Source organism: Patagioenas fasciata, chromosome Z, assembly GCF_037038585.1.
Source record: "Patagioenas fasciata isolate bPatFas1 chromosome Z, bPatFas1.hap1, whole genome shotgun sequence".
In the NCBI taxonomy this organism is placed as follows: domain Eukaryota; kingdom Metazoa; phylum Chordata; class Aves; order Columbiformes; family Columbidae; genus Patagioenas; species Patagioenas fasciata.
In genome coordinates this window covers 23,896,948-23,923,611 of record NC_092560.1, presented here as the reverse complement: position 1 = coordinate 23,923,611, position 26,664 = coordinate 23,896,948, and the positions used below count along the sequence as shown (strand labels likewise).

Below are 26,664 nucleotides of genomic sequence, written 5' to 3'. Positions count from 1 at the left end.
GAAGAGCAAGTAACGAGACAGGTAAATGCACTTCAGTGCTTTACTTCATAGTAATGAGGTCGCTAAAGAAGCTACATGACTTTTCACAAATTATTCTAACCCTCCATAGCACTATAGGAATAGTTTATCGTGTAATCTGGTCAGTTTGCACTGATTTTGAGAGCAGATCCTGTGTTGAATAACAAGTATTAAACAGCTTAGCGGAATATTTTTTCAGTAGATGAACTTTTTCATGCTTTATATTTTACTGTTGATATTCAGACTTTTGGTTTGTATTTTGTGCTCAGAGTAGCCCATTACTTCAGCTGAAGGAATTTTTATTTTATTTTTTTTCACAGGGCATCAGAAAAGTGGCACATGAGAGCTTTCTGCATTCTAGCTCAGAAACTGCCCTTTTCACCCTAATGAAAATAATGGTTTTGAACAATGTTTTTATAGTGATGCCTTTCTCACTGATACAGTGCCAGCATTTCTGTTACTAACTCCTGTTTTCACAGCCTGATAACTGCCAAAATCAACTCACTACATCTGAGTTGGTATACAGTATTAATTTTCAGACTGTCTTTGCTACCAATCTTTAAAAACATTTGGATATTGTTCATAAAAAGAAATTATTGGACATAAAAATCTGGGTATAGCAGGAAAGGCTAAAACTTTAGGTTTTCTGTGCTTTTCTCTTTTCAGAACAGTAAGGCATAATTTTTTTTTTTTTTTTTTAATCTGGGTATTCCTAAACCATCTCTGCAGAAAGGTGATTTACTGACAGAATTACTTATAAATGCTGCTGGTAACCATGTGTGGACTTAGAGGTGGGGAGGATGATATTTCTTTCTGGTTTTGGTGTTAGTCTATTAACAGGATATGCATTGCTTGCAAGAAACAGCCTCTGACAAAACATGTTTTAATGGGTTTCTAAATACTGAGTTTCCATGATGGTGTCACAGAAACTGAATTAAAGACTGTTAAACTCAGAAAATATCTTTTTAACCTAAGTGCCATAATGCTCTTACCCAAAGGCCATTTTGGCTTTGGATTCTCTTCATTGCAGTTTACCAAGTCAACTTTTGCCACTGATATTCATGTGAAAACTCTTGACAGCTGTGGCTACCTCCAGGCGTGTGGGTATTCTCATTTTACCAAGGAGAGGTTTGTCCATTTCCTGGGGAGTGAAGCAGGATTTCAGTCAGATGCAGCTTTGAATCTGGCTCTGCTTGGAACTGGAACAGGACCAGAGGACCTCCACCAACCTCATCCTATGTAAATTTGTCCTCAAAGACCAATGTTTGATCTCCAGGAGTACTGCTGCAAATCACTGAGCGGGGAGGCGGGGGGAAGGTGTAAACGACTAGGAACACCATATCCTGCCTTCCACAGTGGGTGCTAGGTTGCTTTCTTGAAAGTACAAATTTTCATCTAAAGATGTTGACGTTTAGGTCTAATATTTACTGTCACTTTCAACTATTGTTTTATAATAATAGGAATAATCCTAAATATTGTTTATCAGTGGAAATACCAGCACTGCATTCTTGTTTGTGTGTTTGCTAATCGTTTAGCTTCAGTTTTATCCTCTGGCAGTGATTTTCACAGTCTCATATTTTGCAAGAGGAATTATCAGTTTTGTATTTTGTACCTAATTTCAATAGTTAGTTATTTTTTAGAACAGCCAATTTCAGTTCTTTTGACATCTCTTTATAGAGGAAGTTGTCTGTAATCTTTCTTGTTCAGAATGCTTGGGAACAGTCACCTTTTCTACTGTAAACATTTTCTAAACCTGAGTGACCAATAACTACTTTTGCAGAAAGTATTTCATATTCAATGCTGTAATAGTCTCCATTTCACACTTCAATGTGTTTTTTAATTTGGATAAGCACATTTTAGTGAGAAGGGACGCCTAGGCCCCCCTGCAAAATGTGGGAGTTATTTTTAAGCCAGTTATCTGTAATGAGTGTTTTGATTCTGATTTCAGTTGCCTCCCTCCGGTTCCCATTTGTTCTCTGACAGCAGAGTTCTCTCCCTGCTCCCGTTTCCCTACTCTCATTCCCTGTCTTACCTCTCTTTCCTGTCCTTCTCCAAGTCTTCTTATCCCAGCCAACTCTCTCCTGCTTTTCACATTCTTGCAGTTCACTGTTCTCAATAATGCTATGTCATGGTCAGCAGAACAAAAGATTACTTACCCTGTGTACTGTTGCATCAGCCTGACATGACCTAGGAGCTGCAATTGCAAGGAAATTTTTGACCATCTGTGAATCAAGGACAGGACAGACTCAGTGTTTGCTGGATTAGGCTACTAAACTGTGGAAACTGAGTAGCTGATGATGTGTAAACTTTAAACTGCCAAAGGTAGATGTCTTGAACAGATTTGAATTCATCTAAAAGAATAAAATATTCATCCATAGCAGAAGTGCAACCACCTTCAAATTTCAAGAAGCTTAGCACCAAAGATTATAAAAATATTAACCTGTGTTGGATTTCTCTTTCATGGAACTACTCAGCCTCCCCAATCAGTGTGAACTTCAAGCATCTACAAAATGCTAAAAGAATGGATAATGGTTTACCCTTTTGGACAGTGTAAGATCTTCCTGTAACATTTTTCTTATTAAAAGAAAACAAAAAGAAAAAAAAAAAAAAGTTGAAATGCTTTTCTCAAACTTCCTATTATTAATAAAAATTTTGAGGCAGATAATGGTGGAATTTTGACAGCATTTATATACAACTGAAGATTGAGAGTTTTAATGGTAGCATCTAGCAACTCCGTGAAGAAATGGTGTTCTCAGACAGGAAAGTGAGTTGTTTTACTAGATGACCCTCAATTTGTCTATAATTTGTTATTTTTAACAATATTAAAAACCATTAAAAAAATGAAGTTTGTTGCTGAAAAGGTATTTTTAAGGTGATATCTTTAAGTGCATAGAGTAGTGGTCTTTGAATTGAAATTAAATAATTTCAAAAGCTATTTTCTGAGTGAAAATTATTCCCTGGTATGGAAAGATTAAAATATTCCTTAGTGGACCATTTCTGAAAATGACATTTTCAAATGTGTTAAGAGAAACGTGAACACTTTTCTATTTACATAAGAATAAATACAGACACAAATATAAATAAGTTGGGGAAATGACATAGCCAAAAAGACAGCAATATCATATCAAAGTGCACATCTGTATTAATACTATTAGGAAGTGTGACCTTGGGCATTACAAGGCGATTGAGAGTGAAGGTGAAAGACTAAGGGTCCGTATTTTCAGTGCAAAGGTTCCGGTTTAAAAAAGAACTACCAGAGTGGCTTGAAGAAAACAAAACATGTTTATCATCTTAGCCATACAACTTACATCTGTTTGACTTAGCTGTGGCAGAGTTCAAGTTTAGATGTCTGTTTTAATTCGTTAGGATTTTCTACAAGCCAGCTACTTTTAAATGAGACTAGTGAGCCAGCGTTATTGTGACATGGCTTTGTACCAGTTCACTCTTAAAACTGAAAACTGTTCTGACCACTTATTAGAAATATTTGGAAAAAAAAAAAAAAAAGTCGTAACCACTTTTCTTAGATTTTTGATTGCTTTTAGACACTAATCAGAGTCAATAGATACACAGGGAAAAGAGGTGATTGAAAAAGAGGAAACCTATTGTTAACTGAATAAATGGTGTTCTGCTTAGTGCTGGAGACCTTATCAAAATTGCAATGCATCAAAGCACTAGCCAAAATGTATATTTGAAATGATTTGTTCTGGTATCACTGCTAAATAAAACTGTGATAATAAAGTTATCACAATAACTTTATAATAATCATAAAGTTTGGTGAATACATTCTGTTTGTTTTTCACAATCACAAACCTTAGGAACAAGTGAAAATTAAATTACATGTAGATTATATATGATGTGTATTGCAGTGTGTACTTAGCACTTCCAAGTAACACAGTTTTCCTAATACTTAGGTATCTTTTCTAAAAAATTTTATGTGTTTTGTGAAAATTTAGAAATGACCGGTTACATAGAATTGTAAAATATGCAATAATGAATTAAACCAAAATGTATTGTAGCCTGTTATCCTTTCTTTACCACAACCAGAAAAGAATACCTAGGGAGGAATATAAGTTTTGGACAAGCATTCACTAATGCTCCCTCAGTCTCCTAGAATAAACAAATAAGAAACTGCCTTAGCCAAAGGTAGTATCTTTTTATTTATTAAGTAAAAGGTAACATTTGTGGATTTCTCTTTCATGGACTTAGGCAGCTACTTTTTCAAGCAATGTAAAATTGTAGCATCCACATCTGGCAAACAGTCGTACTCTTTGAAGAATATTTGTTTGTTTGTTTGTTTGTTTGTTTGTTTTGAATCTGCTATTTTCTGTTTTCCTTTGGTAGCAACCACCTAGTCATTGTATTGGAGTATTTAGTCAAGTCCTTTTCCAAGACCTTAGTGATTTTACTGGCATGTCTCAAACACCACCCTGTCTTCTCTTTCTGATCTGCCTGATCTTTGTTTGTTTGTGTGGTTTTTTGGTGTGTGTGGTGGGTTTGTTTTGTTTTGTTTTGTTGTGGTTTTTTTGTTTTGCTTTGTTTTGTTTTTGTTTTGTTTTTGTTTTTTTTTTTTTTCAAATGAGGACTGTGAAATAAAGTTAATTGGAAATGCACAAGATCTGAGATATTCTGGCAAACAGGATGTAGTTAAATAGAGAAAAGTGCAAGATACTAAAGCTGGAATCGAGACAAAGGAATAGGGAACAGTGATATCGGCTGCTGCTGCAGAAGGAGTCCTGAAGGTTGTGGTGGATGAGCTTAACAAGTCACTGTGGCCCAGAGTTGAACACTGTGTGAAAACATCTCCCTAGATGTGGGAGGCAAGATGTATCAGCTAAACATGGTTTGCCTGACATCACTGAGGATTTGTTGTCTTTGCATTTCAGACAAGAAAACATTGCTGCAGGTGAAGACAGTAGGTGAAACAGTTGTGATTGTTTAATGTAGTAAGGGGCTGAAGGTGGAAAAGGGCAAAAAGGAAAGGAACAATCTGTTTTTCATGTTTACAATACATAAAGTAAAAAGGCTTGAGGTACAGCAGGGAATCTTCAGGTTAGCTGCCATGAAAAATTTCATAATGGCAAGGATGTCAAAGAGTTGGAAGAGATTGTTAGGTTGATTATGGAGACTACATTTTATGAGGAAGTTGTTGTATCAGAAAATATTCATTAGAAAGAACATGTTGTGTTTTACCGTATCTTCATCCACCAGCATAAGTTACGTATGTCATTTAAATGGATAAACATCATTCTTTGGAGGTACAATAGTAGTTTACAGGGTCTTAGAGAAAAGGAGAAACAGCAGTTTATCAAGAAAGATGATCATGTGGGGCATGTTCATAATTGTCCATAAGAATAGCCATGATATGACTTAGTATATATGCTTCTGCTCTGGCTTCACTAAGCTCTTTTGCCTTGCTGTGTCAAACAGCTGCTGGTCTCATAGAGAATGCTATTGCTGATGAATAAGTATGCAAATATGGAAGTGTGAAAACTGCTTTTTTTAAGCATTTCTGTCGATATGACTTTGAATTTTGGCAGTGTAAAAATACTCAAAACCAACCAAATGCATTCGTTTTAAAATATAAATGAGCGTGAACAAACTTGGGGTTTGTGTGGTATTTGTCCATGCAACAATAATTAATATGTGGCTATGCCTGAATAGTGGAATATCATTCCAAAAAAGATGATCCATCTTTTGGATATATGTACAAAAGGAAACATGGTTAATTCACCTTGTCTTTAGGCTTTCACTGCAGTTTCTAGCAGTGACTGAAACAGAGAAACTAAAAATAAACCTGATTAGGAATGCTGGCTGCAAAATGGAGTTTCATTGTAAGCAAGGGGAAGTGTTTAGTCCAGAAAATGTGGAAATTATCTGTGTTGTTATGAAAAAAATGGATCCTCTCCACTAAAAAGCTAAAAGATGAACATTGGTATGCTAAAACTTGTGAATTATATGGAGATGTCTTACTTTATACAGATGCTGAGAGAGTTTTCTTTGTAGTTCTAGAATGTTATGGAGATTTTTTAAGCAGATGAGCAATTTAAAATGGTCTAAGATTTAATTTAGATAACTGTAAAATAATATGCTTAACAAATTGTTACATAATGCAAATACAAATGACAGAATTGCTTGTTTAAAGGATTTGCAAAGCAATCGTGACTCAGGTTGGATATGTTCTAAAGTGATTCTCTACAATGAAGCCTGTTCCTATTCTGATTTTTACACATAGGCTTACAGCAGACACACATGGATGGACAAACACTCTCTTTCTTTGTGAGAACATGGATAAAAGATGCTAGTTTACATGTGATTTCACTGCCATCCATGGCAGGTATAACTGTATTCAGAATATTAGTCTTTCTACATGTCAGGTCCCCTGTGTTTTCGTTGCTTGCAGTATGTTGAAACTGGAGGTAAAGTAACAGCCACGTCACATGGATATGGGACAATATATTGCAATGCAGACATGATTTACAAAATGGATTTAATGAGCTTTAAGCTTGTGGTCCTTCCTACCCAGCTTTGCCATGTGAACGCTGATGAAATTTTCTCATTCTTCTAGGCCGAAGATTTATAGCCTGTATTCAGCAGACAGTGAACAATTACTACCCACCACCACTGTCTACTCACCAAAGTTTTGTATAGGTGTGTTTTGAGAAGGGATTAAATACGGTTCCTATAGGTTCTGCAAATGGCAATTTTTTTTTTTCTTTCTAGCTGGTAACAAGACTATTTACAGATGCTTTGTCTTTCCTCGGGGCTGCCTCGTTCCCACTCCCACCACCCCTTCTTCTTTTTCTGTCTCTTTTTTGTTTTTTTCTTTTTTTTTTTTTTTTCAGTGAGTAGGTAAGAATTATGCTTTTTGTCTTTTGCAATGTCTAATTCACAATTATTTACTTTTACAGTGATAAAGAGACAGTAAACCTTCAGGAGAAATTTGTTAGCAATATCTTCTTATATGATGTCGCTTCCTGTGCTATTTTAGCTTAATTTATTAATATTTGTGGAGCTTCTTTAGGGCCTTGAACTCTCTCTGTAAATGTGTTAATAAGTTACACTGCAGATTATCAGATTAAGGTTTTGCTTAAAAGTAAAAAAATACCTATTAGAAGCAGGAAAAGTTCATCCTTATTTAAGTAATGAATTTCAAAGTAAGCTGGGATAAGAACATCAAAGTTTATAAAATAGTGGGAAAACCACTGTTATTTTGTGAAACAAAGAAGCAATCTGTTAAAATATTTTTATGGAAAATATTAAGAATGTACTTCAGAAAAACAAAACAAAACCCAAAAAACAACAAACATGAAGGATCCACAGGTGGGGGATCCACTGGACTTTCAAATTTGAAAGTGAGTGTTTCCCCCCCATTTTTCTGTGGAGTCAGAGTTATGCTCTGCTCCCCAGTCTACAGATATAATTCTACCTCTACATCGTAAGCTTCATGCTCCTGCAGAATTGTAAATGATTTGAGGATCACATCATCAAGAAGTCTTGCATGGCTTCTTTTTCAGGAGATAATGGTATTTGACTCTTCATAAATGGCTGTTCCATTTTCATTATTATTTTTTATGCTGCTTGGCTCATTTATTTTGTTACTCCCATTCTGTTGGTCAGTATCTCACTATGAAGGTGGCCAAGTTCTGTTTGTAAGGATAAACAACACTGATAGCTGAAAAGATGACCCAGTCATCCAGGGTGTCAAAATCAGTCAGAGGAGGAGCTGAAGAAACAGATCTTTCTTCTTCTGATTTGCAAGCAAGATTGTAATGTAAATGAGATTGAAGAGAGTGCAGTTCTGTAGAATTACTCTGAGATTGTGATAAGTTAGACCTCAGGATTCCCAGGTAAGTTTAAAGATCTGTGGGCTGTTTCATGCTGTAGTTTTCACGTATAAGTGCTTGCCTTTGAGAACTGAATGACAATTAGAAGCAAATTTCCCACAGCTGTAATGGTGCTTTACTGGAAGAAGTCCACTGTGCCCATTAACTGTTAAACAGAATTGTTTGATTATGTCAGAATAATTTCAGCATGGTGAAGTAATGTATATAAAGCCTTTATAATGTGATTCCTTAGCATCTGGTTTAGGACAGTCTTTACCTCATGCCTATGAAATTCAGTAAATTTTCCAACTATGTGATTTTTTTTTTTCAATCAAAAAAGAAAGATGGTTAAGATTCTTCACATGGCTTGAGAGTATACCTGTGAAGATGGCAGCAGCTCACTATCCTAATAACATCCAAAGAAGAGCAACAGATACAAAGAGAACAAGTCTGAGGAGTGGTTGAGGGAGCTGGGGTTATTTAGCCTGGAGAAAAGGAGGCTGAGGGGAGACCTTATCACTGTCTACAACTACCTGAAAGGAGGCTGTAGTATGGAGGGTTCTAGTCTCTTCTTCCAAGTAGAAAGCGATAGGATGAGAGGAAATGGCCTTAAGTAGCACCAGGGGAGGTTCAGATTGGATATTAGGAAAAATTTATTCACAGAAAGGGTTGTAAAGCACTGGAAGCCCAGGGAAGTGGTGGAGTCACCATCCCTGGAGGTGTTTAAAAGATGTAGATGAGGTTCTTAGGGACGTTCTTTAGCCCCAGATTAATGGTTGAACTTGATGATCTTCAGGGGCTCTTCCAACCAAAATGATTCTAGGATTCTACGTTAAACTGAATTTTGCATGTGTGAATCTAGAATATCATGAAGGTTATTGACTTGATCTCTCTTTGACAGAGAAGTGGCAGACTAACTAGTATTAGAGTAATTCTGATTACTGCAATTTTTCTCTACCTTCAAGAGTGTGGTCACTTAAGAGAGAAGGAGAGGCAATAACCTTCCCTCCATGGTTCTAGTAGATAAGGCAAAAAGTTATGTGCTTAAATTGCAAAGAAGATTCATCTGTGACAAGGAAGTATCCTTTTAGTTATGAAAGGTCTTTCTCATAGGAATGTAATAAAGCATTCTGTTATATTTATGACAGGCATTAATAATCTTCGTTATTTGATGTTTTAAGATGAGATCAGACTGGAGTATTATGTAACAGTGGTGTTGTGTGTTTTTGTTTTGTTTTGGGTTTTTTTGGGTGGGATTTTTGGTGTAGTTTTTTTTTTATTATTATTTCCCCCACCCTCCCCCGCCCTGCAAGGGCAACTTAAATTTAGAGCTTCAGGAAACAACCTTTCTTTCTGAGTGTAGATACACAGTCATAGGGTTTCTTGACTTCATTTTGTGCATTTGATTCTTTGTAGAGGCCAGAAAAATTGTGACAGGGAGAATAACTAACGTTGGAAACACTTTCTCATCTGGAAAAAAAAAAAAAAAAGAAAAAAGGCACACGATAGTTTCAGAGAAGGAGAACACTGAAGAGAGAGAGGATTGGAAAGTAGAAAAGCCTGTGTGTCTGTTCAAAGGCACAGTTTTAAGTAGTGGTAGGAAAATCCCCTTGTGTTTGGTGTATTACCTGGGATCCACTGAAATGTGCCTTGCTGAGTGCCCTGAAAGCAGATGGAGTTGTGTTGAAGATCAAGGTAGTGAAGGTATACAGCAGCAAAGAGAACTTTCGCAAAAAGCATGACCTGCCTTGTATTCTGTAGGTTTATAAATTTGTGAACTGTCAGGAACAAGCAGGTTTTCAAAGTATTTGAGCTGGATCAATGGCCTGTAGGTCAGTTTCGCACTACCTTCTGATAAAATAATCGCGTGTCGTTTTACTTTGTTTTACCTTAGTAAGCTGTGTGGCAATTCAAGCCTTTCTATGCCAGTACTGATTAAATGCTTTTGTATTTGGTATCGCTTTCAAAATTATTTTGTCACTTTAAGAGCAGTACTGAAAATTTATTTTTCTTTAGCTCTTTTGAGTTGTTTCTCTTTTCGTTATTGTATTCCTGTATTTTTCCTATACGGAAATGCAGTGCTTGTAAGTATCAAGTGCTAACCCCACAATTAATTATATTAGCAATTTATGTATCCTTAAGATGAGTTGAATAAAAACTGAGTGGTAACCAGTCAATAAAGTTCACTTTTTTCCTACACTGTCTTTGTTTTTAGGAATGTTGTCTCTGCAATTTGAGAGGTGGTGCATTAAAGCAAACTACTGACAAGAAGTAAGTAATACATATGTGCTTGTTTTCAACTTCATTCCAAATCCATTCCCATGTACAGACCATTTTTAAACCTCATTACATGGCAATGTCCCTTTAAGCTGAATCATTGTAGAAGTAAAATTATTCCTGTTGAAATGTGCCACTGGAATTTTGTGCAATAATTAGATGCTAAAATGTACGTTTGTTTTACTATTCGCACACGCCTACTTGTTCCAAATTCTATGCTGCTGGCCTTGGTGTAAAGAAAGTAAATGAGAGCTCATTTGTCATTGTTTGCATAGGCAAGTCTTATCAAACAGCGAAGTGTATTTTCTTCTTAGGTTCTGGAAATTTGTGATTACAGAACTGAATACATTAATATATTACCTTTGAACTTCTAGAAACAATATTTTTAATTAATTTGAGTCATATTATGATAATTCTACATTTTAAAGTTTTTTGCTTTGTTTTTTTAAATGCACATATAAACTTTTGAAAATGATACTGTTGCTAATATCATGCTATTAACAGCCTCAGTATTTTTCTCTGTATTTGGGTGACAGAGCACTATAGCGAGTAACCCTAAAAGATAAAATGGATAATGTTGCAGTTTAATATTTTTTCAAGCCCAGTAGTGTAACAGTCTTTATGCATTTTGAATGTTCTCATGATTAATTCAATTATTTTAGTAACTTAGCAGTATCATGTAGCTCTCTTTCTTTAACGCTTCGGAATGTAGTGCCAAGAGATGATCTAGCTGTAACATTCTCTTCCACTTACCAGGCAACAGTTTATTTATCAGTGATTTTCAATTGGTTCCATGGCCCTTTTAAACTGTGCAGTTAGGAAGAGGTTTTACATGAAACTCACAGGCTAGATCTTACCTTCAGAAAGCATTAATATTGTAACTCTTTTACTGGAGGTTTTGACCAATACATGAAGGTACTCAGTTGCTTTTTGGCTCTGTTTTGAAGTCCCCTGAATTTGCCACTTGCTTTCCTTACCAAAAAAAGAAAAAAAAAAAAAAGAATATGAAAAATGCATTATCTCAGAATTTATCATGCCCTTTTGATATTTGCTGCTGAAAGATTGTAAGTTGCATCTTTGAAAATACGTACACCTTTTCTATAGAGCAATTAAAATGCTCTAGAAATGTTTAATAAGATTTATTAATAAAAAATAATCCACAGTGGTTTGTAGAAAGTGACTCTCTGCATACCTATAATCTTTGGTTTTGCTTTATATCCCTCTGTGGGTTTCTGTTATGGATTTATGAAACGAGAGTTGTGTAACAGTAGTTCTACTCTTGCTTTTCTGATTCTGTAACACCTTACAGTTGCTACACATCGTTTATTCTTCCATCTCTCTATCAGCATTAGCTATAATTCCAAAATTCTGAGAGTTTTTGGAAGTGTATGTTTCAATTACGTATTTTTTCTCCAAAAAGTATAAAATCTAAGATGTGCATTTCCTTCCCTTCTACTTTCCCTTTCACATAATGATTAGAGATTCAGGATGAACATAACATTACTTAGATTTAAAAGCTAATGAATCAAACAGGGCAGGAGGTGGGGGTAACAATTTGCCATAAAGGAGAGCTGAGATTCCTTATTTTTCAGCAGAACAAAGCAATTGTTTTGAGTCCTGTTAGGCTGAGAGTTGTCAGAGTATAAAGACTTGAGTGAAGATTTATTGGAGAGGGATTTTATTTATAGCATTACTGTCCCATAAAGCTTAGATGGTAAGACACTGTAGTTTTGCAGGCAGGCAGCAATTAAAAGAAGGTTGTCATTTATAGTTAAAAAGAAAAAGGTCTCAAAGTGAGACTTTTTTCTGTAAGTTGGAATGTAATAGTTTATATTCTAACTTACAGAAAAAAGTCTCGCTGTGACTATAATAAGAGATCTGCAAGCTTTATGTGCTTTCATTTGGGTTAAACTGTGTAACTTGCTAACTGATATGTCATCTTTACATACAGCTTTTATTTCACACTTTGGCCGATACAACCACAATGTCCCATGACAGCGGTTTGTTTAGTCCCTATATGTGATGTTATACTTTTCCAGATACTTTTGTCAAAGATGAGTTATTGGAATAGCACCACTCTATTGCAGAGAAATTATTTCTGTTCTGCTGCATCACACTCTGTCTCTTAGCTCCAGCCACTATTCATGTTAGTCTGCTGAGATGCTCATGTGATGTGTGTTTCTGGACATCTACAGGAAGTGGAATGAGGCAAGCATTCAGGGCTTACAAAAAAGAGTAAATGTGGTAATGACGTACAATGAAAGGCTGAGAATACAGCAAATATGAGTCAAGGTGTGGAAATGTTTCCCTTTCTTCAGATTTCCAAGTTGTCTACCCCAGAAAACATTGTAGAAGTAATCTCAGAAGGCTAATATTTGTTAAAAAAATGTCATTAGCTTCTCTTTTACATCATATAATATACACTTCTAATACTAATTTCAGACTTTATTGAGTTTTATTTAGCTTATTTTGAGATTTATGTCTTGAACCAGCATTTGGAGGATAGAGGAGCACTTTCTGATGAGTACAAGAACCATATAGCATCATCTCGACATACCTGACAAGTTTCCTGAAGTTGCACTGAAGTCTTTTATGTAGAACTGATTCTAGACACTCGACAGGTGCTTTCACTGCCAAAGGGGATCGAGTTCATGTTGGCATTGCAGTGATAGCCTGATCAGTTTGCCGCTTCTATTCCTTTGTGTCTGTGAACAGATGGTCTTGATATTGTACTTTGTTTTATGCTTTGGTAGATGTATGACTGATTGTGATCATGTGTGTTGCCTAAAAAAAGTTACTCAGGTCTGAGTAATTTTAATCTGAGTAATGTTAAAATGTCGTAGGTTATAAATTGCACACTAATCAAATAGTGTGGTCTTTACATATGCACTTGGCTAGCATGACAACAAAACCTTTGCACTTAAAAAATTGAACACGAAAGATGCTTAAAAAATATTGTAAGAAAACCTCAGTTTAAAATAATATTTACACAAAGTAGTAATGTTTTAAGGTTTTTAAAATATGTTTCAGAGAAGCTTATAAAATGCTAAGAAGGAAGTATCTAGAGATGGTTGACTTTGAAAAACTAACCACACAAAAAATAACAAAACATCTTAAACACTTGTATTTCTGTGGGTTTTTTGGTGATATTCTTGACTTGCCGCTTTTCACAGGTGGGCACATGTAATATGTGCAATTGCCATCCCAGAAGTCAGATTTGGTAATGTGACAGAACGTACACCGATAGACACTAGCAGAATACCTTTGCAAAGATTAAAATTGGTGAGTAGTATATTCATATATGCTTCATATATTCTTTGCTATTATTAAGGTGTTTTAATATTTGAAATGTATTAAAAATCTTAATTGTGATGATTATTGCCAGGTACAAAGCAGTAGGCTATGTTTAAGTTAAGGAATAAATAACCAGGGTTTTATCAAGATGGGATTTTTGAAATGTAATAGCAATTCATTAACACTGGTAACAGCGTTTGGTAGTTTATTAAAAGGAGTCTTAATCTACCCTTCTCCAAAAGAAGATAACAAACTTGACCAGTGTGAAAACTTCCATTTTGGAACTGTATTGGTGATGAAAATGTTGAAACCCAAACAAACTGGGCATATCACACAGTCTGTCTGTGTGGTCTTTTCATTATGTATTTTTGCCGCAAGGAGTCATTTATGACAGTAAAAGGATGTATGATCTGTTTGTTAGGTGGTAACTCTACCATCTGGGCATTGAAAAATGTACACAAAACGGATCACATGTTATCTTGGATGAAAAAATGCTGTTTCGTGAGGAATTTCTAAAGCTGATGGAAAACATAAATAGAAGTACATAATTACTAACAGTTGCACCCTGTGTTACAAATAGAATAACAGTGACATTCAAGAAGGTTGACATATAGATGCAGACAATATGCATAAGTGCAATATAAGAGTATTTTCCTTGCTGCATTAGGTGAGAATTACTTAATTTGTCAGCATGTGGATCACTGTGATGTCATCTGATAGAAATTGCTCAGTGGTCCATTCAAAATCTTAGGGAAAAGGTATCATCAATTTTCTGGATCTGCGTCATACTATGTCCAAAGTGGTTCTTGGTCTACCTGACCTTATACTTGCTCATTTGAACTATTAAACTTCTCATTACATTTTCATTTCATTCATTATTATTTGTATTTTTAGCTATAGTTCTAAATGTTGAATTGTATCTTTGAGTGGTTTAAATTGACAGTGTGTCCTTCAAGTAGTAATCCTTTCTAAATTTTTGTTCAAAAATTTTAAAATTTTATTTTTCACATCCTTTTTAAAAATAATGTAAAATGCATTTCTAAAGAGTATATCTGACTAATTATAAAAAATGAAAAATGTTCTGCCTAATCTGAAATTAAGACCGGTAGAAGCACTGAAATTAATATGCTTAATCTTATTTTTTGAGGATCTAAAACAGGCACAGACATGTTTCTGGTTGGAAATTTTTAATTCGGCGGTTGAAAACGGAACAGAACTATCTGATTTACCAGATGTTGAAATTAATTCTTTGAGCTGTCCATGACTTGAACTGTGTAAGAGTAAAAGGAACCTTTTGGAAAAGTCTTGAATTAATTTTGAATTATTGGTATAAAGCCAAAATTTGTCAAATGACATGATTTACAATTCCTAGGTCATTTCTGTGGAATTTGAAGCAATTATGTTAATCAGTTATTTCCAACTGAGAGCTTTTTCTTATATTCTTTCCTTCAGTTGATAGAAGATTGCTTATAGTCCTTAGTGCTTTTTCAGTTCTTGAAGCCTTCTTCAATGTAAAATGGCGTTGAAGCACTGCAGATTGTATTAAGCTGTATATACTCTTTTGATCTCCTGTGAATCCCTGAAAGTTCAGAAGTATAGTACTTGCTTTCCTTAACGCTATTTTTAAGGTAAAAGAGTTTGTATATTTGAGTGCAATGAATGTTATGATGAAGGAACTCAGCTGAATACAATAAAAATGAGAGGCAGGGTACTTTATAACAGCCATAAATGTAGCATTGCTGTGGGTGGCAGACAGCCTTGCTGTGAGGTAAGGAAATGCTGTAATCCTAGTTTGGATCATTAAACCTTACTTTTCCATGACCTAGTTTCTGACATTGAATTTATAATTAAATAGCTAGACCGACACTAATTTAAGAGAAGTAGACATTTTGACCATTTCAAAAGGCTTTACAATGATTTAATATCAATAGACCAATAATATGCTGCTCCTTGGGTTAAAAGAGCAGAGAAAAACCTGCTCTAAAACCACCAGCAGTCTATATGCTTTTGAGTGTTGGCTCTTGTTTCAAATAAGTTGCTGTATCTGATGATTTTACACTACTCTGCTCATCCTGAATAACCTAGCTAAACTAAGTCTCCTGAATAACATTTTGGTATTCTGTGTTTAAAAAACGGAACAAACCAACCAACCAAAAACCCCCCACAAACTTAAAAAATATATATATTAAATGGAATTGCATTGATACTTTGTATTTTCTCTAAAGCCCTGTGTATTACATACTTCCTGTAAATAGTTTCTCTTGTTTATTGAAACATGGTGTTCCTACTTCTCTGAAGAGGTCGCTGTCAATAACCTTGTGTATATACACCACATCATGCTCAAATCAAATATGATCCTTATGTTAGTCTTAACTTCCTGACTGTTGGTGCTACAGAATAACAGTTATGCTCTCATATCCGTTCTTTGCCTTGGGGGAACTCCAGAAATTACATCCAAATTAATTCTGTTTTTTTCTCTAGGAATTCCTGTCCCTTCTTCCATCCTCTTGGCTCCACTTCCATTCTTTCATTCCTCTCCTTTATGATATACTGTATAGTAGACAGTTGATACCATCTGTCTTGCTGTTAACTTCTGTAAAAGCATACTGAGTGATTCATGCTGATGTTAACTCTGAGAATCTGTGAGCAGTTCATTTGGGCCAGTTTTCCTCTTAGAAATTATAGGGATTGCCAGCACTGTTCAGCAGCCAGTTCCTACTTCTCAGCAGTTTGGGGTGTCTTTGTTCATCAGCCTCCATCATTCAAAGCCAGAGAGTGTACCATGTATAAGCAAAAGCAGGTTTTGTACATTGTTCATATTAAGCCTTTGTAAGCAATAATTTTTTCAAAAGATACATTTTTGGGCCTACATTATAGTGCTGTTCATGTTAAAGAATGGGATAACTAATAAATGTGGGCTATCCTACTATGCAATCTTTCCTTCGTAAAATTTGGGGTGTGTTTTATTCATTTTTTTAAATGAGCAGAAAACAATGTAAACCAGATATAAACAGTTAGATTACATTCTAACATGCAGTCAAACCAGAACTAGATCTTACAATGTAGGAGCAAATAGTTCTAGTTGTTTTATACATTTCTCATTATATCCCCATCCTTCACCTTCCTCCCTCCCGTCCTTCTTTCTTCCTTCCCACTCTTCATGTTTTCAGAGGTCTGTAGAGGCTGAGCTGACATTTTATTTAATGTATCTACAAAGGAATATTAAAAGAAATAAAAAAGCCCATGTTTTATTTTTGACAAATTAAATAACATCTGTGCAAACATGAACATATTGGTAGGCTGTTTTATATTGCTTAGCTAGTACTTATACGGATTGCTGTTGAATAGCTTTAATTCACTAAACATTATGGGTCGAAATCACTGTGTTTCTTATCAATGTTTCCATTATTAAATATTCAGTATATACTCATTTCTTCCAGAGTGAAAATCAATATTTGTATTATGCTGACAGTAGCTCATAGCTTTAAAATTGTTTTATGCAACTGTTTCATGTTTGCAGGCTAGTGGGATTTCATAGAATGCCAAAATGTTTTCATATTTCCCTAGATTTTATCAATGGCTTATGTGTCATGTTCCATCGCTGCTGAAAATTTACATGACACAGTGAAATGTTAATTAAAAATTAATTCTCTTGAAAATTATTCCTTAATGCTAGTGGATGAAAACCATCTAAATCAATACTTACAGAAGATTTTGATGCTTTGTCTTTCACAGATGAATGTGAAAGAAAAGGATGTGACACATTCTCTGTTGAAATAAAACAGGGTGTATGATCACTTACATTTTACAGTTGTACACCCGTGATATCGATGGGGATGGGCTCTAGTTGATTTTTCATGTGAAAGCAAAAGACCTTCCAGGGTACATCAGCACAGAGAGCATTCCACGAAGATGCTATAACCTGTAGGTTTCTCCACTTTACCTCTCTGCAACTAAACTTTTTATCTTTTTTGAAACTTACATGAATGGGAAAATAAGATTGTCGGGGTCTCTTTTGTCAGAGAGTTAGCCTTCCTTCCTCTGTTTTAGATTCAGCCTGGATTCCTCCATCAGACACTTTGAGTTCCAGTAGCCACGTGGAATGACAATTTGTGATTATCAAGCTAGGAAACAAATACATTGAATTTGGATGTTTATGCACAGGTTCTAAAATAAAATAGCTGGAGGGATATACCTTACCATATTACACATATTAGAACAATGTTTTAGATAAAATATAGTGTGCTAGCTGCTTGGCAGTCAGTTCAGGTGGTCTCTAGTTGTCTCCAAGTTTAACAGCAGACATATGAGCAAGTGAGAAAAACTTAACCAACCTCATAGCCTTTTATGAGAACATAATGAGTTGCACAGATGATGACAAAGCAGTAGATGTGGTCTACCTTGACTTTAGTAAAGCACTTGACACAGTCTCCCACAGCATCCTCTCTGCTAAACTGAGGAAGTGTGGTCTGAATGATCGGGTAGTGAGGTGGACTGTGATCTGGCTGAAGGAAAGAAGCCAGAGAGTCATGGTCAATGGGGCAGTGTCTAGTTGGAGACCTGTATCTAGTGGAGTGCCTCAAGGGTCAGTACTGGGACCAGTACTATTCAATATATTCATCAACGACTTGGATGAAGGAATAGAGTGCACTGTCGGCAGGTTTGCTGATGACACTAAGCTGGGAGGAGTGGCTGACACGCCAGAAGGCTGTGCTGCCATCCATTGAGACCTGGACGGGCTGGAGAGTTGAGCGGGGAAAAATTTAATGGAATATAACAAGGGAAAGTGTAGAGTCTTACATTTGGGCAGAAACAAACCCAGGTTCCAGTATAAGTTGGGGAATGACCTATTAGAGAGCAGTGTAGGGGAAAGGGACCTGGGGGTCCTGGTGGACAGCAGGATGACCAGCTAGACACTGCCCTGGCCAGCACTGTGCCCTTGTGGCCAGGAAGGCCAATGGCATCCTGGGGTGTATTAGAAGGGGAGTGGTTAGTAGATCGAGAGAGGTTCTCCTGCCCCTCTACTCTGCCATGGTGAGACCACACCTGGAATATTGTGTCCAGTTTTGGGCCCCTCAGTTCCAGAAGGACAGGGAACTGCTGGAGAGAGTCCAGCACAGAGCAACGAAGATGATTAAGGGACTGGAGCATCTCCCTTATGAGGAAAGGCTGAGAGAGCTGGGTCTCTTTGGCTTGGAGAAGAGGAGACTGAGGGGTGACCTTATTAATGTTTACAAATATATAAAGGGTGAGTGTCAGGAAGATGGAGCCAGGCTCTTCTTGGTGACAACCAATGATAAGACAAGGGGCAATGGGTACAAACTGGAACACAGGAGGTTCCACTTAAATATGAGAAGAAACTTCTTCACAGTGAGGGTAACAGATGCTGAAACAGGCTGCCCAGGGGAGGTGTGGAGTCTCCTTCTCTGGAGACATTCAAAACCAGCCTGGACTTGATGAGAAGTGATGGTATGGAGGAGAATCATGAAAAATCTTATCTAAACTTATATGCAGGATTTCAGCTGGTGACGGTTTGGAACAAGTGTGTGATTTGGAGGAAAGTTTATGACATGAATGAGTGTGTTGTCAGCTTCCATCCCAACACAGTTTAACAGCATTTAATGGTTTACTCAAAGCAGACAAAGCTTCAGTTTCTAGCTTTCTTTATTGATTTTATTTTTGCCTTGTTCTGTTTGTTCTTAAGTCTCCAAGAGAAGCTTGGGTGTAAAGTTCCGCTTTTTGAAAACCTGTTTTCCTTGACTATTTTTATATATGAGGCTTTGGTCATAATAAACTGACTATGGATTCCTTTATGTGTCAAAGTCAACCATAAAGCTCGGTTTTGCTTTGGGAAGGGAAAAGCTTTTCCCCAAGCAACTAGATAGTCTCTGCTTTCAAAAGAGTGCTAATTACTCAGCTCTAATTATAAATATGAACTATAGCTGTGTTTAAAATCGTGTGGACAAGAAAAAATCAGACTGGCCTCTCAGACATAAGCTCAGCCTTTAAAAGAAAGAATAAGTACTTACTTGTTTGTCATTCTATTTTAATAAAATACAGGACTTAGAATGAAATAAAACCACTTAATATTATATGGCCAAGGAGTCCAAACCAACAGGATCATTTACCCTTGTCAGACATGTGACTTATAATGAACAGCAGATATTGTGAGTGAATTTTTTACTTCTTAAAAAAGAAACATTTAAATAGAATCATTAGCATCTGATGCTAAACCTATATATTTAAGATGTCAACTGTAAAATCTCATTTTGAATGGAATATATATCAATAACAAAATACACTATCTGCTTTTGATATTTTCAGTGTTTTAAAATGCTTGGATGTTGTATTGACGTTGTCCTTACAGGCAGCCACTGCGAGGCTGTACTAAAACATAATTTGCCTTTGTTTCTTTATCTGTAGAGTTTTCTATTATTTTTACATTTGAAATCCTATTTCTTCAACAAAATAGAGGTAGAAAATGAGTTTTGGAATAGCTGAAGTTGCCCTAAAGCTTTTGATGACCTCAAATTTGTATTTGACAAGTGAACTGAGTATAAGCACAAGTGTACTGTGAGTGAGGGAACATTATTTTGAAAAGAAATTTACACTGACTGATGACTGATCTACAAGCCTTTCAGTATATGGCTGAAACCATAAAGTTCTTTTTAGATCATATACACTTCAAAAATTTGCACCTGAAGGCAAATAATAGTGAGCTTGAAAGCCAAAGATTATAGTTTTGAAAGGTACATCAATTCTGAAAATACAGAGGTTTCTCTGTGGTATGCCACTGAAGAATGGGATCAAAGCAAAAATGTGTATAAGCTTTTAAAAGAATGAGCAAATATGCTCTTGCCTGTCATTCTATTTTAATGATATATGAAACTTAAAAAAAGATTAAAGACATTTGAGGACACTGCTTACCATCTGTTTTCTAGTTTGTAATTAAATTCATTTGTTAAACTGCAGTGAGGTAGTAGAACTATTTATTGCAGCTGTGTTTGTGAAAGAAAAAAGAATCACTTGCAGTGATCTATACCAGGTCGTTATACAAATACAAAGAGGTATTGATTATTTTTCAATGTTTTCAAAAATATTACTGGAATGACAATTGAGTAGAATCATTGTACTGTACATAAAGTCATGCATTAACTGACTCATTGTTCACATTCACAGGCAATGGGAGCAAGAAATCCTGAGATGGATTTTAAAGTGTTACAAAATTTTTTTAGAACTGTTCATGAAATGGCTTAAATATTACAATTTTTCATTTAAAAAAAAGTTAAACTAAAAATGATGCAGTAGTTGATTACTGCAATATATAATTGTTCAAAATGCAGTCACTCATTGTAATCATGCAATATGCAATTTAGTGTACATGCTTTAGTCACAGCGTTCTTAAGATTTTTAATAAGTATGTTAGAATGTACACTGCTGGCTGTACAGTGCTTAATGTCAGAATAATGTGCTACAAAGAGCAGCAAACTGTCAAATTTGTATCTTGCAGTGGTACCATATTATACAGTCTTCTGGAAAATATGGAAAATAGTAGATATGTATGACTATAAATAATGTCTGAAGAGATGGACATATTATTATTAAGACTGAAAGCTGAGTGTTTCAAATGTTGAGCAGTTCTCCAAATTTCTTTTTACTTTCAGAGAGAGGACTTTATGTGTAAGAAAATGGATTTTTCCTGTAAAAATCTTTTGACATTTTAAAAGTTGTGAATGATTAATAGTCCATAATAAGATGCGTAGGTCTAATAGAGTCGGGTCTATTTTTTGAAGTTCGTCTGTGTTTATACAATATATATTTGTGTATAGGTGAGATCATGTGTTTGGGATTTTTGTGTCCACAAACAAATGGACAGTAATGCAACAAGTGCATGAGAAAGCTAACTCTAAATTTAAACATGTAGCTGTCCAGAGGTGAATGTCATTGAAGAGCTAAATTAAATACTGAGTTTTGAATTTAATAATAAGATTGAGAGTGAAGAGTAATTTCATTTCATAGATAATATTCTACATTGTCAAGCATGGAATAACTCTCTGAGCTCTAAATTTGAAAGCAATAAATTAGCAACTGAATAACATGAGGATCATGAGTTACCTAAATGGATTTACTTTACATCAGTTAAAAAAAAAAAAAAGAAATATAATAATCTAATTGTTTTAAAAATTATAAAACTGCTGAATTTATTTACTTTTATTTTGGCTTGTATTTATTTAAATCTCCTGATAAAGCTTTCAGAAGTGCTTACATGCTTTAAAGTCCACTTTCAAATATTATTTCAGTATATAGGGACAATAATACTTTTTATCCAGAAGAACAAAAGGTCTCATGATTGTATTTCATATTGAAGCTTAATTTTTTACTGGTATTCATTTGAAAGATCTTCTAACTGGACCAATAATCCCTATTGGGATCTTATTCTATGGTTATTCATCTGAACTTTGCACACACTGTAATATCTGATAGTCAATTTATGTCTTAATTTACCTTTCTTTGTGAATACTGGTGTTACTATGTTGCTGAGAAAAAATGTTGCCGAATATCTCTGTAAGATATTGAAGATACAGTATTCCGTTAAGTTCTTAAGAGTCCCCAGGAATATTAATATGTCCCCAGGAATATTAGTAATAGGTGCTGGTGGACACTGGATTTATTTAGGAATTAATATTTAGATTGTGTTTTAAAACCTTATTTTTTGTTTCCATTGCATATTGAAATTTCCTGCAGAAAGGCATTTGATTTAGAAAATTACATATATATGTATTTATGAGAATAAAAAAAAAGTATGGGAATTAAAACAACCATGGAAGGTTCAGAAACATGTCTGCTGATGTAAATGTAGTAATTTGCAAGGATTAAATATATCCCATGTATGCATAATTTAAGTAATGATTTAGAAAACTGGGAGAAAAAAGCCTGACATCAAGACTGAAAACAATTTGCAGGCAGCGTAATTCAGGAAAGCGTGTCTCTGATCACCACATGCACAAGCTAGAGTCAGTTTTATTGGCTTTGCTTCTATTGTTTCTTTTGTTGTTTCTATAGCGACTGAATATACACCAAACCAAGGTATTTTAAAACTAAATTTTAAAGAAAAATGGTTTCTTCCATAATCTTGTATCATTTCTGTGTCCAGGTTAGCTATTTTAAATTGGAGCATCACTATAATTACTACAGTTTCCTAGGGGTCCCATTCACTTATTCTCTAAACAACTGGAAGTTCACGCTCCTAAAATTCAAGGTCTTGACATTACTCTTCATCTGGCTCCTATCCCTCAAGGCTGTGGATTCCACCAGGGCATGATCCCTGCAGCCTACGCTGCCACCAGTCTTGACCACTGCAATTAGTAGATCTGTGCTGGTAAGCAACAGGTCCAGTAATGCTTCTCCTCTGGTTGGGCTATGACCTGGATTAAGAAATTACCTTTGATGCTCTCCAGGAGTCTCCTAGACTGCTTGCTTTTCCAGCAGATGTCAGGGTGACTGGAGCCCCCCAGCTGGACCAGAGGCTGTGAGCGGGACGCTGCCTGCTCTTGAAGTAAGAACAGTTCAACAGGTGCCCTTGGTCAGGTGGCTGCTAGTGAGCACCAGCCATGAGGTTCACTGCTGTACTTCAAAACCAGCTCTGTACAGTTAATCTATTTTTTTTATATAGAGGGCAACCGTCCCACCCCTCCTTCCTTGCCTGTCCCTACTGAGCAGTTTATAACCATCGATTGCAGGGCTTCAGTCATGAAATATGTCCCACCAGCTTTCAGTGCAGTGATTAGATCATAGCTTTCCAGCTGCACAGTCACTTCCAGCTCCTCCTGCTTGTTACTTTAGCTGCGTGCTGATTTACGGACTTAGTGTGTTGTAATAATAGAATGATGAAAAATTGCTAAATTAATTATTTGGATATAATTGGAAGTAGTTGGAAACTCAGTTCGGTGAGCATGTTTAGCTTTCAGAAGTTAAGTTTGGATTTTTAGTGCTTCAGGCCACTTTTTTTCTGTCGTTTTCTCATTTAAAGTTTTGTGCCACAAGGCATTGCTGTGGTGATTCTTGGAACTTTATTGTCAGAGCTGTTCCCTCAAGTGAAAAAGGTCCGGTTCAGGCTAGAAGCTTGAGAACCTGTCTACATGAGCAGATATTAGTTTTCCTTTAGGAAGCTGACTGCTATGTGAAATAATATCCGTAAGGAGCTGCTGAAGAAAGTAGTAAGTTGAGTTGAGCAGCAAATTCTGGGGACTTGAAGTAACTCAAGTTAATGTTCATTTTAAAGAGCAAAAAATGATTGCTGAGCTGCTGCCAGGGATTACCTTTTTCCATGAGCCGAAGTGGCTGGCTGTGAGCTTTTTGTATATACAGTTTCCAAGAGAAAGGATGAGGTATCTGGTTTTTAGATAAGTTTTATGGCTGGAAAAATGGCATGTTCTTTTAGAGACTAGCGATTTGTCCTCCCTTTCTTTACAGTGTGCTCTTTCAACAGCCATTTATTTCATCATGCTGTTTTGGTTTGCATCCTGTTAATATCAGAAGAGGGAAGGGCCTCTTAGATATCCACAGCTTGAACTGTAAGTGAATGTCTTAACTTACTCCATACAACAGGGAACAACATTTTGTCTCTGGAGGAGTGGCACATTTTCTAAGTACATAGTGATGCAAGACCATTTGCTAGGCAGATTCAGTATGGTTAACTGTGTGGTCTTCAGGAACGGCTGTGCTTTGTTTCCATTACCAGCAAGAATTACATCTGTCTTGTCAGCTCTGAACTTAAGAAGCTTACTTATTCCTTGCACCTTATCACAGCAGGGCACTTGGCAAGCTGAGAGACTATGCTGTTCAGTTCTGACAAGTATAAGTCATAAAACCATGTCAACATCGTAATGATGGCAGTGCAGCCTCCATCATCTTTCAATTTCTTCAGTAGCCTGTGTGTTATGGAATGACACTGTATGACAGAAAGTTCTCTTGGTGGACAGACAGTGTTACTGTTTGTTTTTTTAGCAGAGAGGGTGGGGTGTCTGAAGGTGCCATAACAAAAATCACACATAAAGTACTCTAAAGTTCATAAAATGAGTAATGAATATGTCAACTTCATATTGCCTAATAAAATTCAACTTTGTGAAACTGGGCAGTAGAGGCTGTGGAAAATATCCTAAACTGGATTTGAAAGATAAACCTCTGCTTTTGGACATCAGAGCAATAGTAGGAGATGTGTTCTTGTGCAAATGTGACTCAACAGGGCTGTAAAGAAGCCATTGCAATTAGAATATTTGTTTTAAACATCTTCTTATCCTGGGGGAGAGTTAATACACATGAACTTTTAGTCTTTTGCATGGTGTCTCACGTTTGTGATCCCTTTAATAGAATTGTAGCTGTCTACCTTATCTTTTAAGATTAAGGCAACATGTTAGCTGCAGAAATGATGTCTGAAGGGAGTGGGACAAATAGAAGAATTATTCATATTTTCTGATTCTTTATGATACTCAGCTAACCATCTGGTCTGTAGCTTGTTGGTTTTCTTCTGCAATAGTAAATACCAGTTCTTTAATGACAGGGGAACTGGAATCTTGCAGCTTGGCAGCACTTATGTGATTTTGGAGGAACTCCAGATCTCTTTTGAGTAATAAGGTTTGACTTATATTGCAGATGTCTTCTGGTTTGAGCCTTTTGCTTTTAGACCACCATGGAAAAGTATGTCTATCTTTGGGGGGGGCTTTTTTTTCTTATAACTGGAATCTGTTTGCTGGCTGATTAATTTTGCTGCTATAGCACAACTCGCTATAACACAACTTGCACTGTAGATTTATTCTAGTCAGAGCTGCCCATAATGTACATTTTCCATCTCAGCATCATAGCTTTAAGACACCCCATCTATATGAAAAATATGGTGGTTGCTGTGAAAGCTGCCTTTTATATAACTATCATGCAAGTCTCTTTTGCCCTTAGGAATTTTCTGTTTGCAGTAATCCCATCCACTTTTTTAACTAGTCATGGTAGAAATTATCTCATTATAGCAAGTAGAAATTGGATAGCTTTTAAATAGGAATTGAAAATTTGCAGCTCTGCTAGATGTGCCTTGTTAAGCTAATGGGAAACTTAGGCTTGTAGCAGTTGGAAGTTTACTCAGTGTGTCACAGAAAATATCTGCTGTCCTCTAGTTTTACTCTGTTCAGTTTCCCAGATGTAAACTCACACATGCATAGTTGAATTGCTTACCTGTACATGCACACACACCTATACATGTACAGAGATTCAATGTCTAAATTATCTAGGATCATTTTTTAATGTCAATAACATTGTTTTTTAGCAGTGTGAGTATAGAATTTTTTCTCCAGAGTGTTCACATTAGCTGTTGTCTAATATCCATGCTTCTGCCATTTAATTTCAAGATTTTTTTTTTTTTTCTCCTCTGATCTAGTTAGTGATTTGAGGTGCCCTAACCTTCCATTCTGTTTTAAATCCTTTCATTATGACATAGCCCATTATTGTAAACTCATTTACACCAATTTACTTCAATCTTCTGACTTTGAGATTTGTGGCTCGTTTTCTTCATCTCAAGAGAAATGAGATTTTCCATTTGTAAAAGGTAGAAGGGCTTTGGTCACTAGTTACCACTTTCACAGATTTGCTCTTTCCTGGAAAATGCACAAAAAACTATATAAGAGCTCAGTTGTTTTTATACATTTTAACATGAATATAGAATTTTTTCAATAGATGTTACATATTTTTGGATTCCTGGTCTTCAGCAGTAATAAAAGTCTCTTGAATATAGTAGTTCGTTTTGGTTTGTCTTATTTTTGAACATGTATGACTACCCATAAATGGTTGCTTGTTTTACTTAAATAATTGTTTCCAAATTAATAATAGCAGTAGGCTATTTTCTTTTTCATTTATTGTGTTTAGGTTTTGGAGGCTACTGTTCAGCCAGTTTGGGTGACAGCACCAAATAATATAGGAAGTTTGAAAGAATCCCTGATGGTGCTACTTTAAAGGAGCAATAAGCACTGCAAATGATTCTTCACTGGGTGATATTTGCAGCTATTACTTCTCAAGACTTTCCTTCTTAGTTTATACAGAGTAGTTGTGACTAGTATGCAAGCAGTTGTCAAAGGAGTACTTGCTGACCAACTTTTGTATACGTCAGAGCTTTGTGCTGTCCTATACAGTTCCTAGTAAATTACAGAATTTGTTCAAGTATTGCCGAATATATGTGACTTACTCCTGTTTCATAATGATTTTCAAAATA

General features: G+C 35.8%; 1 protein-coding gene across 6 annotated transcripts in view; it reads left to right on the top strand.

The window, feature by feature from the left end:
- KDM4C (lysine demethylase 4C) overlaps positions 1-26,664 on the top strand; it is a 263,563-nt gene that overhangs the window by 171,607 nt on the left and 65,292 nt on the right. For all 6 annotated transcript variants that reach the window (XM_071802539.1, XM_071802538.1, XM_065860562.2 and 3 more), the window contains exons 16-17: positions 10,057-10,112; positions 13,292-13,400. In XM_071802539.1, the coding sequence (XP_071658640.1) occupies positions 10,057-10,112; positions 13,292-13,400 (165 nt within the window). The remainder of the gene's footprint in view (positions 1-10,056; positions 10,113-13,291; positions 13,401-26,664) is intronic.